Source organism: Peromyscus californicus, unplaced genomic scaffold (genome assembly GCF_007827085.1).
Source record: "Peromyscus californicus insignis strain IS unplaced genomic scaffold, ASM782708v3 Scaffold_15__1_contigs__length_86483966, whole genome shotgun sequence".
In the NCBI taxonomy this organism is placed as follows: Eukaryota; Metazoa; Chordata; class Mammalia; order Rodentia; family Cricetidae; genus Peromyscus; species Peromyscus californicus.
In genome coordinates, this window is record NW_026294447.1 from 65,979,026 (window position 1) to 66,000,743 (window position 21,718).

At 41.3% G+C, this 21,718-nt stretch overlaps 1 protein-coding gene across 2 annotated transcripts in view; it reads left to right on the plus strand.

Moving 5' to 3' along the window:
- Rapgef5 (Rap guanine nucleotide exchange factor 5) overlaps window positions 1-21,718 on the plus strand; it is a 240,371-nt gene that overhangs the window by 133,818 nt on the left and 84,835 nt on the right. For both annotated transcript variants that reach the window (XM_052739192.1, XM_052739193.1), the window contains one exon: window positions 3,305-3,430. In XM_052739192.1, coding sequence (XP_052595152.1) covers window positions 3,305-3,430 — 126 coding nt within the window. The remainder of the gene's footprint in view (window positions 1-3,304; window positions 3,431-21,718) is intronic.

Here is a 21,718-nt window from a genome sequence, read left to right on the forward strand (position 1 = left end):
AATTGAATGTATTTATCTTTGGCAATACAAAGTATATGTAGCAGGTATAGCTACTATTAGACAAAACTCTTCCACTAAACTAAATCTCCAGAATAGCATGAATTTATTTTTAACTGAAACACATACGTATTAGATGCATGCCATGTGATATTTCAGTGTATCTATACATTCTGTAAGTTGAAATCAAGATAAACATGTTTATTTAAACGTTTATTATTTATTTATGACAGAGACTTTAAAAATACATTTCCCTTGCTTTGGGAAACATACATTAATTAGTGTCATCTATAGTCACCTCACAGGACTATATTTTATTTTTAATTTTTTTCTTGAAAACAGGCTTTTTGTGTGCACTATATTCTGATTACAGTGCCCCCACTAGCTCCTCCAAGATCCTTCCCACATCCCCTCTCATCTGAATCCACACCCTTTCTGTCTCTCCTTTAAAAACCAGGCAGTAGTGGCTCATGCCTTTAATCCTAGCACTCAGGAAGCAGAGGCAGGTGGATCTCTGTTTGAGACCAGACTGGTCTACAGAACAACTTCTAGGACAGCCAGGGCTCCCCAGAGAAACCCTGTCTCGAGAAAAACAAAACAAAACAAAAAAACAAACAAACAAAAACAGTCATCTAAAGCATAATAATAAAATAATATAAAACAAAACCAGGCAAACCAGAATAGGACAACACAAACAGAAGAAAAACCCAAAGAAAAAGCACAAGGAACACATATAGATAAATGCAAAAACACACTCATTCGTGTACACAGGATTCCCATAGAAAATGAAAAGTGGAAGCCATAATTTATGTGCAAACGACCTGTAACGTTTAAAAAAAATGTCTTAACAAAACATTGTAATACAAGGATCCTCCAAAGATACCATTGAGTTCTTTGTGTTGACATCTGCTGCTGGGCATGAGGCCTGCCCTTAAGAGAGGTTTTGTATCTCCAGTGAGACTCCATTGAAAAGAACTACTTCTTCATTTGTAAGTGGTTATCAAGTGGAGATAGCTTCTGGGGTAGTGATGGGGGCTGGTGTCCATTTCTCTCGGTGCTAAAACCCCATCTGGTGCAGACCAGTGCTGGCCTGTGCATGCTGCCGTAGTCTATGAGTTCATAGATGCCTCAGTCCTACTGCATTTAGAGTGTCTCGTGTCCTTGCTGCCCTCCATCCCTTGGTTCTTACAGTCTTTCTGCCTTCTCTTCCACAGAGTTCCCTAAGCTCTGAGGGAAGGAATTTGATACAGACATCCCATTTAGGACTATAAACTCCTTAGATAACCCAGAAGGAAACTATATGGTTGGATCCTGCACCTCTCTGACCATCTCACCAACTAGTCCCTGACCAGTTCTGCCTTACTGGGATGATATTCTCTTTCTTGGTCCTTCAGCCTCGTGTCCTTGTTCTTCTGCTTAAAACACTCTTCTTTGGGAATTGACATCATCTCTTCCTTGCTTCTTTTAGGTCGCTATTCAAATGCCTTCTTAGTAGAAAATCTCCTGATGCTGTGGTAACCTCTAATCATTGCCCTGCCCCTCATGCTTTATTTTTTCTTTCCTGTCACATACCACCTAGTATTTCTATTTTTTTTTATGTTATAGAATCTTCTTCCTCTGATGAACGTAAGCTCCCGGGACATGAGGGACTGTGGGGAATTTAATTCTATAGCTGTAGAATTTATTGTGGATAGTTATCAAGTAAAGTCTATTGAATGAATGTGTAAGATAAAATAGACAACTAGAGATATGGATCTGGAGAATATTAAGTGATGTTGCATTAAATATATATGTTTAATACTAGAAAGACTGTGTTATTGGATAAGGGATAGCCCTTGTTCCAATTGCTTTAAAAGGCAATACTATTCTCATGGACTGATATTAAGTAACTTCAAGAGTTATCTGGGGTGATAGGGGGCTTTCCAGCAGCTGGGCTGTCCACCATGTACAGGATGTCTTAAGATAAACTGAGATCCTTGTCCAAGGAAACTTAGGAAAGAAAACTAAAAACACCACTTGTGAGGAATGTTACAAAGCCCAACCTCATGCTTTAGTGGGAGAATTCTGCTTGCTGCCCTCTAGGGGTCTGTGATGGCTACTTGGAGAATTTTTTTCTTCTGAGCCCTTGGGAATAAAGTTGTAGTTGTTGCTTTGCATATCTGGTTTTACTTCTGTGATGCCATTCGATATCATGGGTGCCTTTCACACACCAGCCATTAAGACTGTAAAGCTGGCTGGGTGGCAATGGTGCACACCTTTGATCCCAGCACTTGGGAAGCTGAGGAAGATGTTTCTCTGTGTGTTCAAGTCCAGCCTGGTCTACAGAGTGAGTTCCAAGACAGCTAGAGTAGTTACACAGAGAGATCCTGTCTTGGGTGTGTGTAGGGGGAGGGGGGTTTTCGGGGGGAGGGTGACCATGAAACTTGAGTGTTCTCGAAAGCCCTGTCCCCATATTTGGTCACATTACTGAGTATATTCAAATCCTGTAGGTTATATTGGGTGAATAAAGATTCAGTGGTTTTGACTAATCCTGCCAAGTTAACTTCAGGTTTCTTTATTAGATCTTGCCTTGGTATGTTATGTTTGTGTAAACCATTTAGGAAAGAATTTGAATAGAAATAGTTTGTAATCTTTGTGTTAGAATGAACCTTTTTTTTTTTCCTATTCTAAACTCCTAGACTTACCTCTTCCCTATTATTACTTCTTAAGACCTTCAGTGTATAAAGAGATACGTGATGTTTAGTGGGTTGTTTCTAAACGCTCGTGAGTGCTTTTGCTCACGTCCTTATAGTAATTTTCCAGTTGTGGAAAAAAAGTTTATCCCATAATCTTCTTGCTAACTGTATTTGTCCATGGAATGATCCACTCGAGCGAAAGAATTGGGAAGTTGTAGACTGTTATTTTTAGGACTCTGTATCACTTCACCCTTTTTGCCAGAGTGGTTCCTGGCTAACTTTCCCATGAATTTTTAACCTTTTGCTGGGCTTTGCTTATGTAACAGGAAACAGACTGTCAGGAACAAACAAATACCAGCCTATCAGGCGCACACGTAGTAGCAAATGATTTAGTTTGCCCTTCCAGCTCTTAGAGCAGACTGATACATGCTCTCGATTTGAAGTCTGTGGCACGGTATCTCTACACTAAAATAACACAGATTTAACTTTGGAAAAGCAAAATCTTTTACAAAGGCCATGATTTAATTCAGGTCACAGGGAAAATGCACTTCATATAAGGTGAACTTTGTGGTGGTGTCATGTCCTGGGACTGTGGATTTAAGTATATCTTCGCTTTTTCTCCAACTCTTAAGGCTGGGGTGATGTGCAAGCTTCAAGAAAGAGATGATATTGGGCGTATTGAGCTGGTCCAGAAGCTGGCAAGAGAAAACTGTCAGTTTTTACAAACAGACAAAAAAGAACCAGAGAAGTCTGAACAGGTAAGCCCCTTTCCTCTTGGGAATGTGGATTAGAACGGGTGGGGAAATGGTTGTATATATGAAGGCGAGAATCTTTTATTTCAAATTGTTTAGGATTTTACCTCTGCAAGCAATCTTCTTGGGGACGATGATAGAGGCTCTGAACTCTTCAGCTATTAGTTTTTGGAACTGGGTTTGTAAGAGAACTCTTCTCAGAAAGAAGTAAGCCATGTAGAAATTTAGACAGCCATGAATGCATATCTATCATGATTCTGAGTTGATAAGCTTCCCAGTCTCACACTGTAAATTTTGTTCCATTAAATAGTACAGAGAACATAGATTTTTGAAAGACTATTCCAATGTACTTTTATGTTTACCTTGGTCATGGATCTCATTTCCAAAGGAATGTATCCCGAGTCACTAGCAACAGATAAGGACAGAAAAGCAGATTATAGCTGCTCTCACTGAGGGTGGGTCAGATGGAGACTTCCCAGTAGCTTCTGAATGCTGTGTTCCAACAAGAGTGACATTGTGTGGATACAGTGAACGCTGGGGAAAAGGACGAGCTGCTTGGTTCCCTGAAAGCAGTTATTCAGCTGGAGCCCTGGAGCTGAGAACGCTGCCCTCAGGCCGGGAGGACAATGTAGCCACTTTCTCTTGCTGTATATTGTGTTCCACTGATTGTTGTTTGTAAGAAGACTTCACTCTTACTGTCCAGGACTGCTCACAAAGGAGAACAGTTCCCTGTCTTTCTCTGGCTATAATTTTTGTTTCACATTTTATTTTCAAACCCTTCCAAGGGAGAAGCTGCTACACGCTTTTTCAGCCCTAAGTCTGTTGATACAATTGACAGGATTTTACTGAGCCAGAGATGGGTTGGGACTCTCATGGCTAGCTGTTCAGCTTACTAACATGGAATATTTTCAACAGTTTGGCTTAGCATTTTGACAGTTGTTGTCTCAAGTGGTGAGAATGATAAGAAAATTTCAGAGCCTTGACACTGAACTGTTGCAGGGCTAGCTGTTGGCTTTAAAGTACAGATGGAAGATTCAGGCACCTACCCTTTTGCTGAGTATTGTAGGAAAGTTCAGGTACTTGTTTAAGGTGTTAAAAGCACCCTAGAGCTTGCCTGTGTCACGGCCTAATTCTTACCCCATCAAATCCTTGGGATATTTGTATATCTCAATGTGTAGCTTCAACTTCTCAAGGTGCTATTTAGGATTCATTTTAATCGGGAGACCAGTAGCTTTCATTTGCTTTTTGATTTCAAAATGCACTGTGAGTCTTAATGGTTGATGGTGTGAAAACACGCTGTAGTTTAATTGGGGGTGTTCTTTCCTAGTTGTCCTTTAAATGATAACTCTATCTTATGGGTGACGGCAATTGAGATGCATTGAACCAGGGACAACTTGAGATAGGACAGAGTGATTCAAAGCTAAATGGTAAAGTCTCACTCCACAGGAACTAAATATAGGCTTCAGCCATGAAGAGCTCTGTGCTGTTCACAAGACACCTGGGTTGCCTTTGTTTTGTAATTATTTTAATCCAGAATATTATAGTCACTGCTAGTGACATTGTAAATCCCTCCAAACTATAGAAATCTCAAGTTGGTGCTAGTCTTTGGGAAGCCTTTTAAAGAGCCAGAAATTTCAAGTGTGAAGATTTGCAGCTTGGCTTATGATTATTTTCTTTCTTGCCCTTAAACCTTTTAAAGTCTCTAAAATGGAGTTTTTTAGAAGTTTTCACAGTAATGTTTTTTAGTTCTTGCATGAATGTCATATGACATTCACATCTCTGAAATGTTTGCATCTAAGAGGAAAGAAGATGCATAGACAAACATTGGAATTATGGCTTTTCCCTGTAGACGTTCCCATCGAGCTTAACGTAAGGAAAAGTGACTGTCAGGGCCCTTCCTGTCTCACTGGCAAATGTAAACTCAGCTGCAGTGTGGTCTCCAGGTACAGGATAGCACCATTTGAGTCAGTCAGCACCCAGAGCTAAAACCAATGCGCTGTTTCATAAAGGAATGGCTATATATCAGGTGCCTATATGTTCTTACAATCATTATCTAGAAATCCAAGCCTTCTGACCTTATTTTAACTGTTCTTATCTTGAGACTCTGTTGTAACAATACTTTTGCTAAGTACAGTGTTCATGAGCTTCAGGGTCTTTGCGATCTCAGGCCTGTGCTCTTGCTCATGGAAACTCAGTTGAAGCACACAGCATGGGCAGAGGAAACTGAAACTCACCAATGTAAACCCAAGTCCACTGTGCTTCCTCTTCTAATTTTCACAGTAATGACCCAACCCTGCAATTGTGTACAGATTTCCTTCCTTTCGTCGTTTAAAATCCTTTATCTACCTCATCTACCTTTCCTGGCTGAAGCGAAGAGTGGCAACATTTTAAGTTAGAATCCCAACTGCCTGTTGGATTATTCTTTTTACTCAGCCCTATTCTCCAGTTGCAGAGCATCACGTTCTGTTCCCCTCATATGCATATGCCCAAACAGGGAGGTAACTTTGAAGGATAACTACTTGGGCATGGCATAGAGTTAGTAAACCAAAGTTCTTGTGGCTCTTATTGTCCTATTACAAATTTAAGGGATTAGAGCCTTCTGAGTGGGCATTTCTAGTATTTTCTTAAATTGGCAAATGCGATGATTATAAATTCATGCAATCATAAAAGTGTTTCACTATGTGCTTATGCTGAGGTGTTTCAGGAGGGAAAATTAGAAATGTAATTATCATGTTTCTTGGGAATCACTAAGCGTAACTATTTTGTGTTAACTAGCTATAGGCAAAATTGAACATCGCTCATTTCTAAGTGTTGATAATTAATATGTGAAGACTTAAACAAGAAGACAAAAATGGGACTGTATCTTCTGAACATTATGATGGGGAAATTAACGTTCAGTCATTAATTCTTTGAAGAAATTAACCTATTATGTAGGCATAGAATTTATAAGTCTTAATTCTGTGGTTATGTCAGGAGCAAGCAGGAATTCTGCACTTGATCTTGGAGAAAGACCGATGTTCAGAGAGAAGGGCGTGGCAGCGAAGAGCATTTTAGGCAGAGGAAGCAGCCATTGGTGATTCATGGGGAATGAAAAAGGGTGGGCTGAAAGGAAGGCTAAAATGTAGTTGTGAAAGACCTAGTAAGCCACCCCAGTGAGTTTAGACTTGTCTTTTTGGCAAAGGAGAGCCATCAAAGAAGACAAGGGACGTGGCTAGTTGTGGGTTTTGTCAGATCTCTCTGGCTTCAGTTCAGAGGAGTACTTGGGTGAGGAAGAGGGAAATGTTGGCGAGAATCTTATGAAGCTATTGTAGTCGGTCTGATGAGAGGTGTTAGCCTGTGGGAACTGAGAAGGCGGTAGATGTTAAGAGCTGTATAGGCATGAAATGACGGAACTTGGTGATTGATAATTGGGAATGCAAATTCTATTTTATATTAAATACCTTTTGAATGCTGATTGTTTCTTGAATACAGAGTAGAAATAAGTATGTTGTGGTTGTTTTTTTCTTGTTGTTGCTGTTGTTGTGACTCAGGGTGGCTTTGAATTCATGGTCCTCCAGTCTTACTTCTCTGAGTGCTGGAATTATAGGTCTGTAACAGCATGCCTGGCCAGGAGTGCTCTGTTTATCACTTTTGTTTAACCCAGAAGGGTTGTTCACTTTGGGGCTTTGTCCCAAATCCACATGAGCTTTGCTTCCCTGAGCTGTGCTGAAATTGTCTGGGATCTTAATATATGTCTGGTTTATGAATATTATTCTTCATATTCATTCATCCATCAAACTCACCCCTTAGGTTGACACCATAGAGAATTTAGAATAACTGTGCCGGCTCCTGTTCCTCAAGAAGTTAGTCTAGTTGTGGAGAAAAGACGTTGCGATGAATGACAGTCCTGCAGGAGGGATGCATTGAGAGCCCTCAGAGAGTAAAGCTGGGGAGACTGGATTCTCTCTATAGCAGAGATGAGATTTGATGTGGTTCTTAAAGTAAGGTTGGGTTGGATTTAAACAATTCTAACTGAAGACTGTCCAGTCTGGCGGATTGGAAAGCTGAAGGCGAGGGTGGTGAGGTAGAGCTAGGCGGGGGGATCCAGGGTCGGCACTTGTCACTGGAGCAAGGACACGGAGGAGCTAGGAAGCTCAGGTGACAAAGGCATGGTGTCTCTGAGGAAGAAGAAATGAATGAGACAGGCAGCCGTGGAGAAAGGGGACAGAATGATGGGAAGTGGGGAGGCAGGAAGGAGAACCCGGGGCGCTTGGTACTCTGCACATTTTACATCAGTGAAACAGATCTACTGAAGGTTCTGTGTAGACATGGGTGCTCTTTTCTGGAATGGAGGTATAGTATTTATTAACCAGGAAACTGGAACTGTTTCTCTTGAAATATAGCTTATGCTTTGTGTGCATTAGACACACCAGCGGTAGCTCCCGAACTGACTCCCCCCAGTTTCCACTTGTAGAAATTGTATGTGAGCAGTTGTTCAGCAAGACTTTCCTGAGGGGCTTCGTCTCCACCCTGCCTCTTCCCACCCAGTTTTCTACGGTTCTTTTGTTAAATCTGAGGACCCACCCTACTTCCTTCCCCTACTCTAGTTCACTCATGAGATATGGGTGGGAAGGGGACTTGGCACGGTCTGCTGCCTACCCCAGGGAAAGCTCCCTATCGCTCCCCTTGGACCGGAATTTCCTTTTCCCTGTTTCCTGCAGCCTCATCCTGGAATTCTACAGACGTCAAAGGGGCTCCTTGTTTAAGGGTTGCTGAGAAGTGGTTTAGTGAATTCTGATTGCTGCCACTCTTATTTTACATATTCAGAGTTTGTTTCTATGACCTTATTTTAAAAGTAGGGCTGAGTGTAAGGTGGCACTCTTTTTGCTCTATATAAAACACTCGAAAGTGGTTTGTCATACAGTTTATATTCAAGTTGCATTGTACATGAAGGCGAGAATAATGTCAGATACTCTCACCAGTATTTAAAGTTTGCCAATAAAATGATTTAAACCAAAAACTTCTTAAAGAGGAATAGAAATTAATAGTATCATTGTTTACATTGAAAGCCAGACTTCAGATGTCACAGTTACTTCTTAAGACTTTACGTTGTCCATCTATTTAAAAAAAAAAAAGTCACCACATTGAAATCGTGTTACTTTTATTGATAACAAGATCCTGATTTGGGGGTTGAGTTGGTATGAAAGCTGTTTTTTCATAAAAAAAAAAATAGGCTTCCTTGAGTGAATTATTTTGGTCTATTTTGAATCAGTATCAATCTGGCCTCAGAGTGACACCAACAGTCTGGCCACAGAGTAATACAAAAAGTAGGAGATGGTAATTTTTGCTCCCAAGAAGTTTACAATCTAGATTAGATTTTGAACATAAAGAATACAAATTCTTTCAAGACATTGTTTAGTGAAGTCTCAATAATTCCATTCTGCAGGTATTGAGAATGAGGAGCATAAACCCAGCAAACACATTTCACAGCTGCAGCCTTCCATGTTCTCCCACCTGTTCAGGAACAAGGCTTACAAGTCTGATTCACTCTGTGTGCTCCTGGAATTCTAGACTTTGTTTTTCTCTCCCCAAATGGCAGCTAGACTACCAGTGTGTCTCAGGGCTGCCTCGTGTTGTCTGGTGGAGCCATCTGCTCATTGACTGTTGTTATAGGTTCTCAGAAGAAGCCCATTGCAAATTCTACCCCCCTCCCTTAAATTAGCTTCAGTGTTTTTAAGACAGAAAAAATTGTCAATTTTTTTATTATGATATTTTTTTTCTAAATATGTTCAACTTTATTTTGAAAGCCCAGAGAAGAAAATGGATCCTGGCTTAGTTAGCTTGATTTGTCAAACTCCTGTTGTCAAGGGATCTTTTTTCAATGCTGTACAAGTGTTCTCTAAGTTTATTAGGTTCTTATATTGTAAAACTAAAGTAGCCATATCATCTCCACCATGGCTAGGAAATAATTAAAATGATGTATAGGAAACCAGATTATTTTTCTTGGCTATTGTCTCCCTTACCCTCACTCCCATGGTAGCTCTTTCTAGAACCTTGACAATACTATAACGCTTTCCGTCTCCACCTCCATGCAGAAGTGTTCTAAACTAATATAACTCCATCAATATTTTTTCAGCCATTGTCTGGGCAAGTCACTCTGTAACTCCTTGGCAGATTGGTTTTATTTAGGTTCATAGTGGATACTTGAAGACAGACTATTATGGAAAAGATACCCAAGCAAATGGAGCCACTATAAGAACCATGTACCAGTGAAGAAAGGAAAGCAGAGCTATGCAAGAGTAGAGAGATGGAGGCACCAGCTCATGATGTGCCTTGACTCACAGGGAACTGTCCAGACACAATTACCCTTGTAGAGCAGCTCCACAAGGGGATCCAAGGCTAAGTTCACTTAGTGGGAAGTGAGATTGCAGATGTGTGAACCCTTTGAATAGAGACTTCATGTAGTCAAGAGAGGTGCACAACCTTCCCCAAGGAGAAGGCAGACGATAAGAGGGTGGAAGAGTGGAGAGATAAGAAGGACTAGGCATTTTAGAGAGAGGAAAGACAGGCATGATGGCCTAAGAGTACATGGTAACTGTAGGAGCAGTCAAGTGACCACAGCAATGTGCCTGGTAGAGACAGGGGCAGGTGACAAAGGCCTGAGGGTGTAGGGCCTTGTCAGTTTAGCCTAGTGCTTATAATAATATGCTACTGACCTTAGGACACCAAGCTGCGGAAAACACTGAGCTCTTGTGAAGATTTGTGAGTGAGAGCATTGGTTTGAGCATTTGAGATTCTTCTGCTGAAGGGTGGGGATGGGTTTGAGGGTGAAGAATGGGTCACATCCACTCCTTACAAAGCTCGCTTTCTGACTCCTTTCCCGTGGTCTCCACTCTTGTTTTGCGTGAAACAGTAACCAGCATGTACATTTAAGGTCTGAGGGGAAAGCTCAACTCTGGGGACTTCAGTTCCAGAGAAGACAGAATGTCTACTTATAGCACGGTGGTTTTAATTTATTATCTTTTCCCTAAAATATACCACTGCATTGCCACTTAGCTTTAAAGGGTTGACTTGACTTGGACTCAGCCTGGGCTTTGTAGAAACAAATTGTGAGCATACATACAGCTACAACTAGGAAGCTTTTGTTGATGATCATCTGGCATACACTCACTTAAGTGCAGCTTACTCTGTTGTATGTATGCCTTACATGGATTCAGGCAAAGTTTACTCATCTCAAGTGATTCAGATGTTTGAGTTGAGAAAGAAGAAGAAAAGAAATTTATAAAAGATTTTCATGTAGAATTCGAAAAACCTTTTTCTTCCTGCGGTGGGAAGTGGGTGGGAAGGAAAAATCCCATCTGGTATCTAGCAGCCCTAAATGTTGTGCTAAGATAACAAAAATAGAGGAGTGCTAAAATATCCTAACAGAACATAACAGACTGTGGGCAAGTGTACAGTACACACTTTTCTAATAAGTCATGCTAAATGTCCCTATTTTTCTTAAAACAAGACTATGTCCCTATCTGCCATTACATGAAAATGTTTGTCTTTAACTTTTTGTTTAATTTGTTTTTGTTCCTGTCTTCAAGGAGAGCCTCACGTGTGCTAGGCTGGCTCCACCCTCGCTAGGTAGCCAAAAATGACCTTGAACTTTTGCTCCTTCTACCACAACGTCCTCAGTGCTGGGGGTAGAACCAGGGCTTTGCATGTGCTAGGCAGGCGCCTTACCAACCAAGCTTCTTCCCCTAGCCATGTCATCGACTTAAAAACTGTCTGTTCTGTTATTGAAAATGAAAAGATTATTACTTAGCTCTTTAGAAGTCAGTGGTGTGGCACTTAGGTTTAGCTCGAACAGATTGTGGGGTCTCTTTCCCAATGTTTCCTTCCTGTATCAAAAGGTGGAGAAATAAGACATTGCATGTGCATTCATTTATTATACATTTGTACACAATTAAGTGAACAAAGTCAACAATCCTTTTGATAGTCCTTTATAACTGTTTTCTCTGGGCAGGTTCCAGGACATGATTAAAGCATGGTGAATCATAATAAAAGATTAGAGGATCTTCAAGATCCAAGAAACAGTTGAGAGACTAGGGATAATCACAAGACCCTAGTGTGATAGCAGGAAGTGTCTTCAGGGCAGGGGTTTTTAAGGGGCTCAGGAACAGTAAATGAGTCATAAGAGCATATATCCTCTGACCCCAAAGGTTGAGTGGGAGTGGAATTTGCCAAGGTAAAATTTTGACCCTTGTGCCACCAGAGAAGAGGGAGAGTGTCACATGGTATAGATGACTCTTTAAACTTCACATGCGCTTTGCCCTGACCTGAATTTACTGTGATCTTCTTAAGAGAGGACTAATGGTCCTCTACTGGTTACGTGCACCATGAAATCCCAAACTGGATTTATGGTTGCCGAATGCCATAAGTTTCTGCTCAGTGAACTCACTCTCACTGTTTCTACAAATCCGGAGATGGTGATTTTTTTTTTTTTTTTTACCGTCAATTGGAGCAGTGGAGTTTTCCTCTGAGAATTCTTTGCTTTGGAAGGAACTTTAGATACCATGTGTTTTGTGTTAGTAAGAAGTCGTTCCCTTTGTAAACTGGCCCCTGCTAAAATGGGATTTATAAGCAGTCACCTAAAGATGGGTGTTAAGTAAAATATGATTGACTAATTCTTTGGGAGGCTTGTTAATCACAAGAAAATGTTAAAATATTTCCATTGGTGATATTTTCCTAGTAAAGCAGATATCTTCAGCCTCTGTAAACAGAAGCAAAAAAACTTACTAGTAAAAACAAAGCAACTGGAACTCCTGTGGGCTTGGTAGAGAATGTAAGTTTACCCCTAGGTGTTCTTGTATTTGTATATTGTGGAGTCCTAGGTCAAGACTAGCATAATTGAAATGGCCCTTAGCTCCAATAAACTGCTTCTGTTAAGCAAATTTCCCTTCTTTATTAGCAGTTACCCCATCAGAAAATTAGCATCTCATGAAAGCAGAAACCAATAATTTTGTCAGCAAAATATAAATGGGGTCATTCAGTACTTCTCATTAAACACCCATCAGGAAGCACATATCCAAAAATTATCTCAGTATTAAAACAACACTCAGATATATCTGTAAAAACAGGGTGGGAAATAGGGTAATTGAAGCTATGAAGATTATTCTGTCCCCTCTAATAATAGGTGTGACTGGAATTTTAAAAGATGCAATTGAGTAAAAAGGCAGAGACAGAAGCACATGTGGCCAAGCTGGCAACAATACGTTCCTCCTGCAGGCTAAAACCCTGGAGGTGGGGAAGGAAGATTGGGAGCCTAAATGAAGTAGAATTCAAACCCTGAAACAAAACAGAGGAGATAACTTGGGACTGTGATGTAGCTCAGTGGGAGAGGGCTTGTCTAGCATGTGAAGGACAAAGGACTCTGGATTCCATTCCTAACCACACACACACACACACACACACACACACACACACACACACACACACGACAATGATATCTTGATTTGCATTTAAAGAATGTACTTGAATGCCAGGTGCTTGTACGCAGAAACCTTTGATGATTCCTTGAACTACTAAATGCCATTTTCATTGTAACTTGGCAAGTACATCTGACTTTTATTTTAGAGTAGATCCCATTTCTGTCAGAGTCACTAATAAAATTCCTGATATTACTCATAATCTTGGCATACTAAGGAAGTTTGCCCGGACCTGAGAGAATTCACCACACCCTGGAGAGATCCTTCTTTCTGGAGATCGGCACAGTTCTAAGTGCATCCATCATCTATAGCTGCTGTGCTGTGCCCCCTCCCCCACCTCTGTGGTTTGCCATTTTTGCACCTTAACTCTGATTTACACCTTACATTGGATGCGTGGCTAATTGGGGATCTCTGTGAAGGAATGCAGTGAAGGAGTGTCTGGTTAATCCAAAACCTAAGCTTTGAGATTGCCGCTGTGCAGAATAGAACAACCGGAAATGGTGCCTTCTCCTTCTGCATGCAGAACGACAAGCTGGATGTCTCAGCCTGGTGACCCTGTGGAGGGACCAAGGGTTGGTCACACAGACTTCTATGATGAACCGAAGTATTCCTTAGCTGGATGAAGTGGGCCACAGACACTGGGAATTGGGAGCCTTTGGTTATGGAGCTGTCTTCAGGCAGGGCCCTACATGTGGCAGTCATTTAGCTACCTACCACACATAAAATTCGTATTGTTGAAGCCTTGCATAATTTTTAATGTTGGTGGTTTAAACTTCTTTCTTCATGTGTAGAGGCAAGTTTTTTGGAGACCTGGTGATATTGGTTTATTATTGCCTCCATTCATTGATAGAAACAGTGACTGAGCACTTGTGACCAAGAATGGAGCAATCGAGATAGAAACAAGCAAATGTGATTTGAGCCAGAAGGCACCAACACTTGGTGAAGGAAGGATGAGAAAGCAAAGCAGAGGGGTAAAGATGGGCAGTGACTCCAGCAGAGAGGACTAAGAGAGACTCCCAGAGGGAAAAGGCTGCACTGCGGTAAGACAGCTGTCTCCAAAAATGCCTTTTCTCACGTGCCCCTAAGACACTGGCACCATTGTTCACTTCCTTGATATTGCCCTGTTAGGACACTAATCATAAATGACAAAGATCCCAAGTCTTATAGCTAAAGGAGGTGACACGTTGTTGCTACTTATCACCATTCCTGACTCCCCAATTTTCTAGCTATAAAAATGCTCCCAAATACCCTTTTGTGTGTCTTAATACAGACCTGGACTTCAGCTAATCAGTCTCAATCTGTTCTGAAAACAAATCCCACCTGGAGGAGATCTAGGGCTGTTTCTTAGTGCAGAATCAGATACAGGGCAGCATGTCAGAACTTAAGGCACATTTCTTGTATTTTCGGTTGTGAGCCTAGGCTTTAATGGCTGAGCCTTCTCTCCAGCCATTAAGACACATTTCTTAAAGACTGAAAAGTACCACTTGAAAAAGTAATGTATGAATTTTGTAGGGAATTTAGAAATGATAGCTACAAGGAAGTAAGGAAAAGGTGAGTGACAACTAAGCCATGCTCCTCTCACTTCCCTGCTACCTCTAGTATGTGCACAGGGAAGTTTCCTCGAGAGTCCATGACACACTGAGCTTCCTTTCCACTTGGGGGAAGTATGTGTTCCGATTACACAACCGCATTGCCCAGTTCTACAAAGTCTCTACCCATGCTGCAATGGTACTTTCCTAGAACAGGTACCGCTTCCTGGCACATACTGTGGTACCCCCCTTCGTGTTTTGGCCCAGCTGCTTCCCATCAACGCGTGTTCTAATTTTTACTTAGTCCACAGTACACGGAAGCACTTGTTCCAGAACGTCCTCACTCTTACCTTCACCGAGGATTCTCTAAGGTCCTTGACGAGTTGCTGGTGTGGGTTGGGGAAGAAAGAGAAATACTATCTTGTTCAACTTTACATTACTTTTTTTTTTAGAAAAATTGAATACTTGTAACTTATATTAATCTATTTCTTTCTTCTTAATTAACCCATTTGCCTCCTTGGCCCATTTTCCATTCATTGACTTGAATAAATTCTTTATAAAGGCTACAAAATGTTGTAGTATTGGGTACATGTATTTTTTTTCCCCAGTTCATTTTAAAATTTGCCTTTTAGATCAGAAAGCCCTTCCACTTCCAAGGCCAGATAGATACACAACCTTATTATCTTCTAAAATTGCCTTTTATATTTAGGTCTTTTAATATTTCTCTGATTTATTTTTGTAATGTATAAGTCAGATTTCTTAATTACTTATCACATGTATAAGTTTATTGCAGTTAATTTATCATTAGTATAAAAACATTGATTACTTTAGAGAAATTGAAAATCTGCTAATCAATCTTCCAAGTTAAATATTTTGACTATATACATTGCACGGTCCCTTTCCCTTGTAAGCCTCATTTCCCCACTATTAAATTAAGATTTAGAGATCTAGGATTTCTTTCAACTCTAAAGCCACCCCTCCCCACACATGCACATACAAACTCAGTGGCATCCATACTCTGGAGTGTTGCTTTCTTGTGTGTGTGGGGGGGGGGGAGTTACATTTAATAATGGCTATCAGTTGATTGCTCAGGAAGTTTCCAGTAGCCTTTTTCCTACTCTAGTTGAATATGCCTCTCAATGCCAAGAATCATTCTGTTCTTTTATGTTCTAAAAATAGCTAGAACTTCTAAAAATTTATTGTCAAATGCTGTTGCTATGAGCTGGTTGGCTCCTCTGGCCTAACCAGCTAGAATGTGTCTGCCTTATCAGGTTATTAAAGCCATATTTTAAGTCAAGTTGTTAAATATTTGGAATTGTTTTTCTGAGTTCAGAATGTCCTGAAGAAGACAGTGATCTGGAATTCCTAAATCTTGACAAACAGTAGATCTTAACTGAATTCTTGTAAACACCAAGCAAGTAGTCTGGTTATTGCTATCAGCCTGGTTCCTTTACTGACCACTCCATAGCACCACCTCACACTACTGTTGTTCTAAAACACAAATCATCTATACTCCCAACATGTCAAACTCTCTTATGAAGAAGTTACTCAGTGAGCATGGCCCCTCTGTCTTATTTGAACTTCGATCCCCAGTGTTGGGCACTGGGCTTTTTGTCAGTGTGTAGAACTGGATCTGGTAGAGAAGACAACTATGGGTGATACGAAATGTTTCCCAAGTTCAAACACTAAATCAGATCTGTGAAAATTCAAAATTGTATCAGTGCTAGGATTCCAGTTGATTGGAGAGTTCACATTTTAAATAAAAAGTTTGCCGTCCTCCAACGGCGAGATGGCTCAGTTGACAAAGGCACTTGGGGTGCAAGCCTGGATACTGGTTACTCTTCTGTTACTGTGATAGAATACTCTGACAAAAAGCAACTTTATGAAGAAAGGGTTTACCCTGGCTTACAGTTCCTGAGGGGTATAGTCCATCATCGGGGGAGGCATGGCAGCGCAGTATGAGGCCAATCGATCAGTGAACAAAGTGAGACCAATATCAGTTAAGCCTTAAAGCCCACCCCCAGAGACACACTTCTCCAGCCAGGCCACACCTCCTTAAAGGTCCGTAACCTTCGCCAGCAGCACCACCGACTGAGGACCAAGTGTTTACTCAGCACATGAGCCTGTGGAAGACATTTTTCATTCAAACCACAACTGGTGACCTGAGTTTGATCCTAGAATCCACATAAGGACTGAAAGAGAGAATCAATTCTACAGAATTGTCCTAATGCCCACACACATACACTGTACCTGTAAATATATACACACACAACTGTTTGTTTGTTTGTTTGTTTGTTTTCAATTAAAGTTTCCTGTCTTAAGAATCAGCCTGGACATGGTAAGCAGAAAGTCAGGAGCCCCAACACTTACAATCTGCAGTTGTGGATAAGGCTTTGCAAGAGTTAGTCATTGGCAAAGAGTAGACACGGCAATCGTGGGTTACTTTTGGTTTGTATACAAGGATTTTGGCCTTTGACACCTCTGGTGCATATTAATGTTCAAGAAAAGAGGCTTTTCATCTGCATTATCATGCAAATCCATTTTTTTCAGTCCACTTTTTTCTTCTCTCCATAGCTATCTCCAAATTAGAAAAAGATCAGAGAGCTATTCCTCAGGCATCCAAATGTGTCTATGCCTTATTTTAGCCCTTTCTCTTCCCTTATACCTCCTGGCATTTTGGTTTGTTTGCTTGCTTGCTTCCCAGAGCACGCCAGGAATATGTCATTGCATTTATAATTCTCTTAATCAGTTTTAATAGCAACTTTGTGAGTTGCACAGTACACACGTAATGGCAAATTGTTTTACTTACTTTTTTCCCAGTCTTGTTTCTAACTGTGAAGTGCAGTTTTTGAGATGGTTACTACACAGACTAAAAGCAATTGTCTCTAAAAACACCCAGGAATGTACAAAATATGAAAAAAACATGAGTGTTTACTTAAGATGCCTCCTATCGCCTCACGCCCATTCCATGTGATCTGGCAGTTGCTATGGTAACTAGGAATTTTTCATTTCATAACTTGCATAAATACTGAGACTGCCCTTTTATTGCTGCTTTGCCCTCTCTAAAGCTAACATACACACAAAAACCCATCCTTGTTCATACAAGGCAAACATAGTGTTTACACACACACACACACACACACACACACACACACACACACACACACACACACAATTTGAAGAGTAATAAGAGGTCCGGGCCGTGACAGCTTTCCAGTTTTAACATGCTTTACGATTACTTTTCTTGTGTAAGTTTGAAGGATGCTTCAGTTTGGTGTGACCAGAGGGAAGAACTAGATTTTTCAAATAATTTAAGTTTATGAATTATGTCTTCAATCAATTAGGAGGCATTATCAAGGGCTTCTGGGGTTTGGACTCTTTATAGGAGTAATTTGGATGGAGCAGCCAAAGCCATTGGGACCAGTGAGGGTTGACCATTTAATACTGCTCTGAAAATTTATACCATCTATTGGTGAAATTATTAAGGCCACTCCACGAAGTTAAAAGGAGATTTATTTAATGGTGTAACTTACAAATTAAGGAATAGGTAGGTCGCGGGGTCTGGGGAAGGTGTATCGCAGTCCAGCGGTGTTCTCTGGAGTTCTGCTTGGCCCACCTCCACCATCCAGGGTCCTGGAACAGAGTGAGAGCACAGCCCATCCAGATCTCAGGTCTCCAGGCGCCTCCCTTGGCCCCGCCTTGTAGGCGTGACAGTTGCCGAAGTCTCAATGGGGGTTGGAACTTCCAGATCAAAGCTGGAATGGCTACCCACTACAACCATCATCTTGTTACTCAGATTTCATAAGCATCTATAACACTGCTGCTGTGGATTCTTCCAAACCCAGGGTAACAATTCTATCTGCAACTAGATTGTAGAAGTTTTTCCTAGTCATAATTAGTGTAGTTTTTCCCTTTATCTTTGGGATGCTAGTGAAGTATCTGTATTGACATTTTCTCCTTGGAATATCTTTACACAGAGAGAGAGAGAGAGAGAGAGAGAGAGAGAGAGAGAGAGAGAGAGAGAGAGAGAGAGAGAGAGAATGTTATTTGGGAATTCTTGAAAGCTAAAGGGTGTTATGGTTTGTTTTGGGGCTCTTTTGTGGGGCCCACCACCCAGCTCCCAAATGAATCACACATGGAGGCTTATTCTTACTTATGAGTGCCCGACCTTAGCTTGGTTTCTTTCTTGCCAGCTTTCCTTAACTTATTCTGTCTACCTTTTGCCTCTGGGCTTTTCCCGTTCTCTTCTGTAAATCTTACTCTTACTCCATGGCTCACTGTGTAGCTGGGTGGCTGGCCCCTGGAGTCCTCCGCCTTCTCTGACTCCTCTCTCTTCTTCTCCCTCCTCCATCTCGTCTCCTCTAAATATTCTCTCTGCCTGCCAGCCCCACCTATCCTTTCTCCTGCCTTGCTATTGGCCAGTTCTTTATTAGACCATCGGGTGTTTTACACAGGCACAGTAACACAGCTTCACAGAGTTAAGGAAAAGAAACATAAACAAAATAACACTCCTTAAAATAATATTCTACAACAAAAAGGTTTTTTGTGTCATTTATACTTGTCCTTTTTGTAAAACCTCCATAGAAACCGTATATCAGATTTGTTCATAATTTGCCTTCTTAAAAATATCTTGGTTAGAAATGAATTTTATATATATATTTTAGTTCTGTAAGGACATATGAAGAGAGTGGTAGGAATAAGGGCTGCTTTCAGTACTGACCATCTCACTGTTAAAATCCTCAGCATGAAGGGATCCAGAGAACATCATCTGGAGTTGGTATGAGCTGTGGGTTGAATGAGTCCCGAGTTCCAAGTGTGGATGGATATGAAGTTCTTCTTCAAGGATCTTGGTCATCGACAGTGTTTTCCTCTTCCTCTTTCCCTATGGTAGAACATACTGAAGAATCCAGGGTGGATCTGAAGTTCTCCCTTTCCTTCTAAATTACCTTCAAATAGGCCTCTAGTAAGGTGTGCATGTGCGTCTCTCTCTCTCTCTCTCTCTCTCTCTCTCTCTCTCTCTCTCTCTCTCTCTCTCTCTCTGTGTGTGTGTGTGTGTGTGTGTGTGTGTGTGTGTGTGTGTGTGTGTGTGTGTATCCATGCGCGCACACACGCGTGCTCCTGCATTCAGACACACAGAAACTGCAGTGCCCTCACTGGGCCTTTGACAAGATCTTTGAAGGGCTGTATGCCAAGATGCTGAGGAGCCCCAGTCCTCTGTGCACAGGTGGACGGTGGCTCAGAGTCATGATGACTCTAGTGATGACAGCTGACATCAGGTCTGATTGCAGCTGCGTGGCTCTTTGATCCCCACACAGTTCACACTTGAATTTACTGTTCCTTTGCAGATTGACAGCCCTCCCATCTCCCTCTCTAAGATGCAGGGCATTAACAAACTCCTGAAATTTAAAAAAAAAAAAAAATGGAAGAGTGAGAGGCCTGAACTTGCTTTTTTGTTAGAGTTTAGTTTCTAGAAGTGAGTGCTTTTGAGCAGTTGGAGGTTGAGGGGTACAGGGATTGCCAAAGAGAAGCAGCTGGGCTCCAGCAGGAGTGGCCCAGCTCATCACCCACAGTCCTCCTCTAGCAGGGTGTTGGGCCTCCTTCTCCCCTTGGCTTAGTAAGCTATGGAATTAACTCCTGGGATGTTCCTATGTCTGTCAGTGGCTCGTGTAGTACCAAAGGGAGCTGCGCCCACCACTGCAGGAGGATGGTATTTGTTGTGTTTCCTTAAATTGCACTGGTATTTAAATATTCATATAGATGGATGAAATTACAGCCAGACTCAGAAGGAGTTTAGTAACACGTAGGTCTTTTTTGGTTTTTCAAGACTGGGTTTCTTTGTATAGTCCTGGCTGTCCTGAACTCCCTCTGTAGACCAAATACAGAGATCCACCCGCCTCTGCCTCCTGAGTGCTAGGATTAAAGGAAGGCACTAGTACTTCTCAGTTAACACTTAGATCTTAATGTACTGGAATGACATGTTGTTCCTATATAATTTATATGTTTTTCGGTTTTGAGGGTTTTTGTTTTTCTTTTGGTGGAAGCTTTCTCTGTCTCCAACACTTAGCTTGGATTTTTACATATGTATTATCCCATTCAATGCAAGGAAACTAATCCTCAAAGAGATTGAACCACCAGTCTTCCAGTAAGTGGTAAATCTAGGATTGGAGCCCAGAAATACCCATTTTTGCTTTGATAAGAAGTTAATTGATATAATTTAATTCAAGCTATAACTTCTTTGAAGAAATGTCATCTTTTATGTGATTAATCATTGATTATTAGCCATGAAATAAGGAGAGATGGAGCATACCTGTGGCATGGGTTTAGTGAGAAAGGCTATGGTAAGGAGTGTGGGTTGATAAACACCTTAAACTTATCTAGTCCCTGATGACCGAAAGGTAGTTGAGGCGGGGCTGTGGCATGTCCTTCCATACATTACCTGTTTTAGTGACTTTAAATCCATGGAAGAGGGTACTGTCCTTATATTCAAGTGATTCTTTGGAGTTCAGGAAGTATGTTTTCCTTCAGCAACTTATCTTGATAGTCCTTGTCAAGACTTGGTTCTGCATTAGGACACACCCTATAAAGCCCTATCCCCTCAGCACTATTTATCTGCACCCATGATCCTGGCTTTTCTCTAAGGACCTCTCTGAGTGACAAGAGGCTCAAGGCACCCCAGAGTCGGAATCCAGCTTGGTTTCTGCTCTGCAAAAGCTGTGCCTGTGTCTTGGACTCAGGTTGGGTCCAGCTAGGCAGCTTGGTTCCTAAACACAGGTGAACAAGTCCTTGACTTTCTGTTCTGTGAGCTTCTAACTGGACCCTCTTTTAGTAGTTCCTCTGGAGCTAGCCCTCTGTTCTCTGTGTGGCCTTGACTGGCCTGCCATCCTTCATCTTGAGCTTTTGGATGTGTAGTACCACCACCCAACTCTACTCTGGCTGATGGTATGACACAGAAAACTAAACACACTAAGTCCCTGTTCTGCGCAGCTGATGTCATGACTTCACAGAACTGGCTCTCCTATTGCTCCTCTCTCTTCTGCCCCACACCCCGATTCCCAATTCTGGCCATTGACCAAGAATTTCTATACTGGGACAAGAGGGCCTGCTGGGATGTACTTAACAACATTTAAGCCTCTATGATAAAAGCAAAAAACAGTAACACCTGTGTGATTGAGTAACTTCTCAAATGTCACATGGGAGTGGAGTGTGAAGAAAGCTGTAGGCGCTGAATACAGTAATTAATGTCAGTACTAGACAAGAATTAAGGCAAGCATGTAGGATTGGAAACGCTAGCATACCTACTCCAAAGCTTTCAG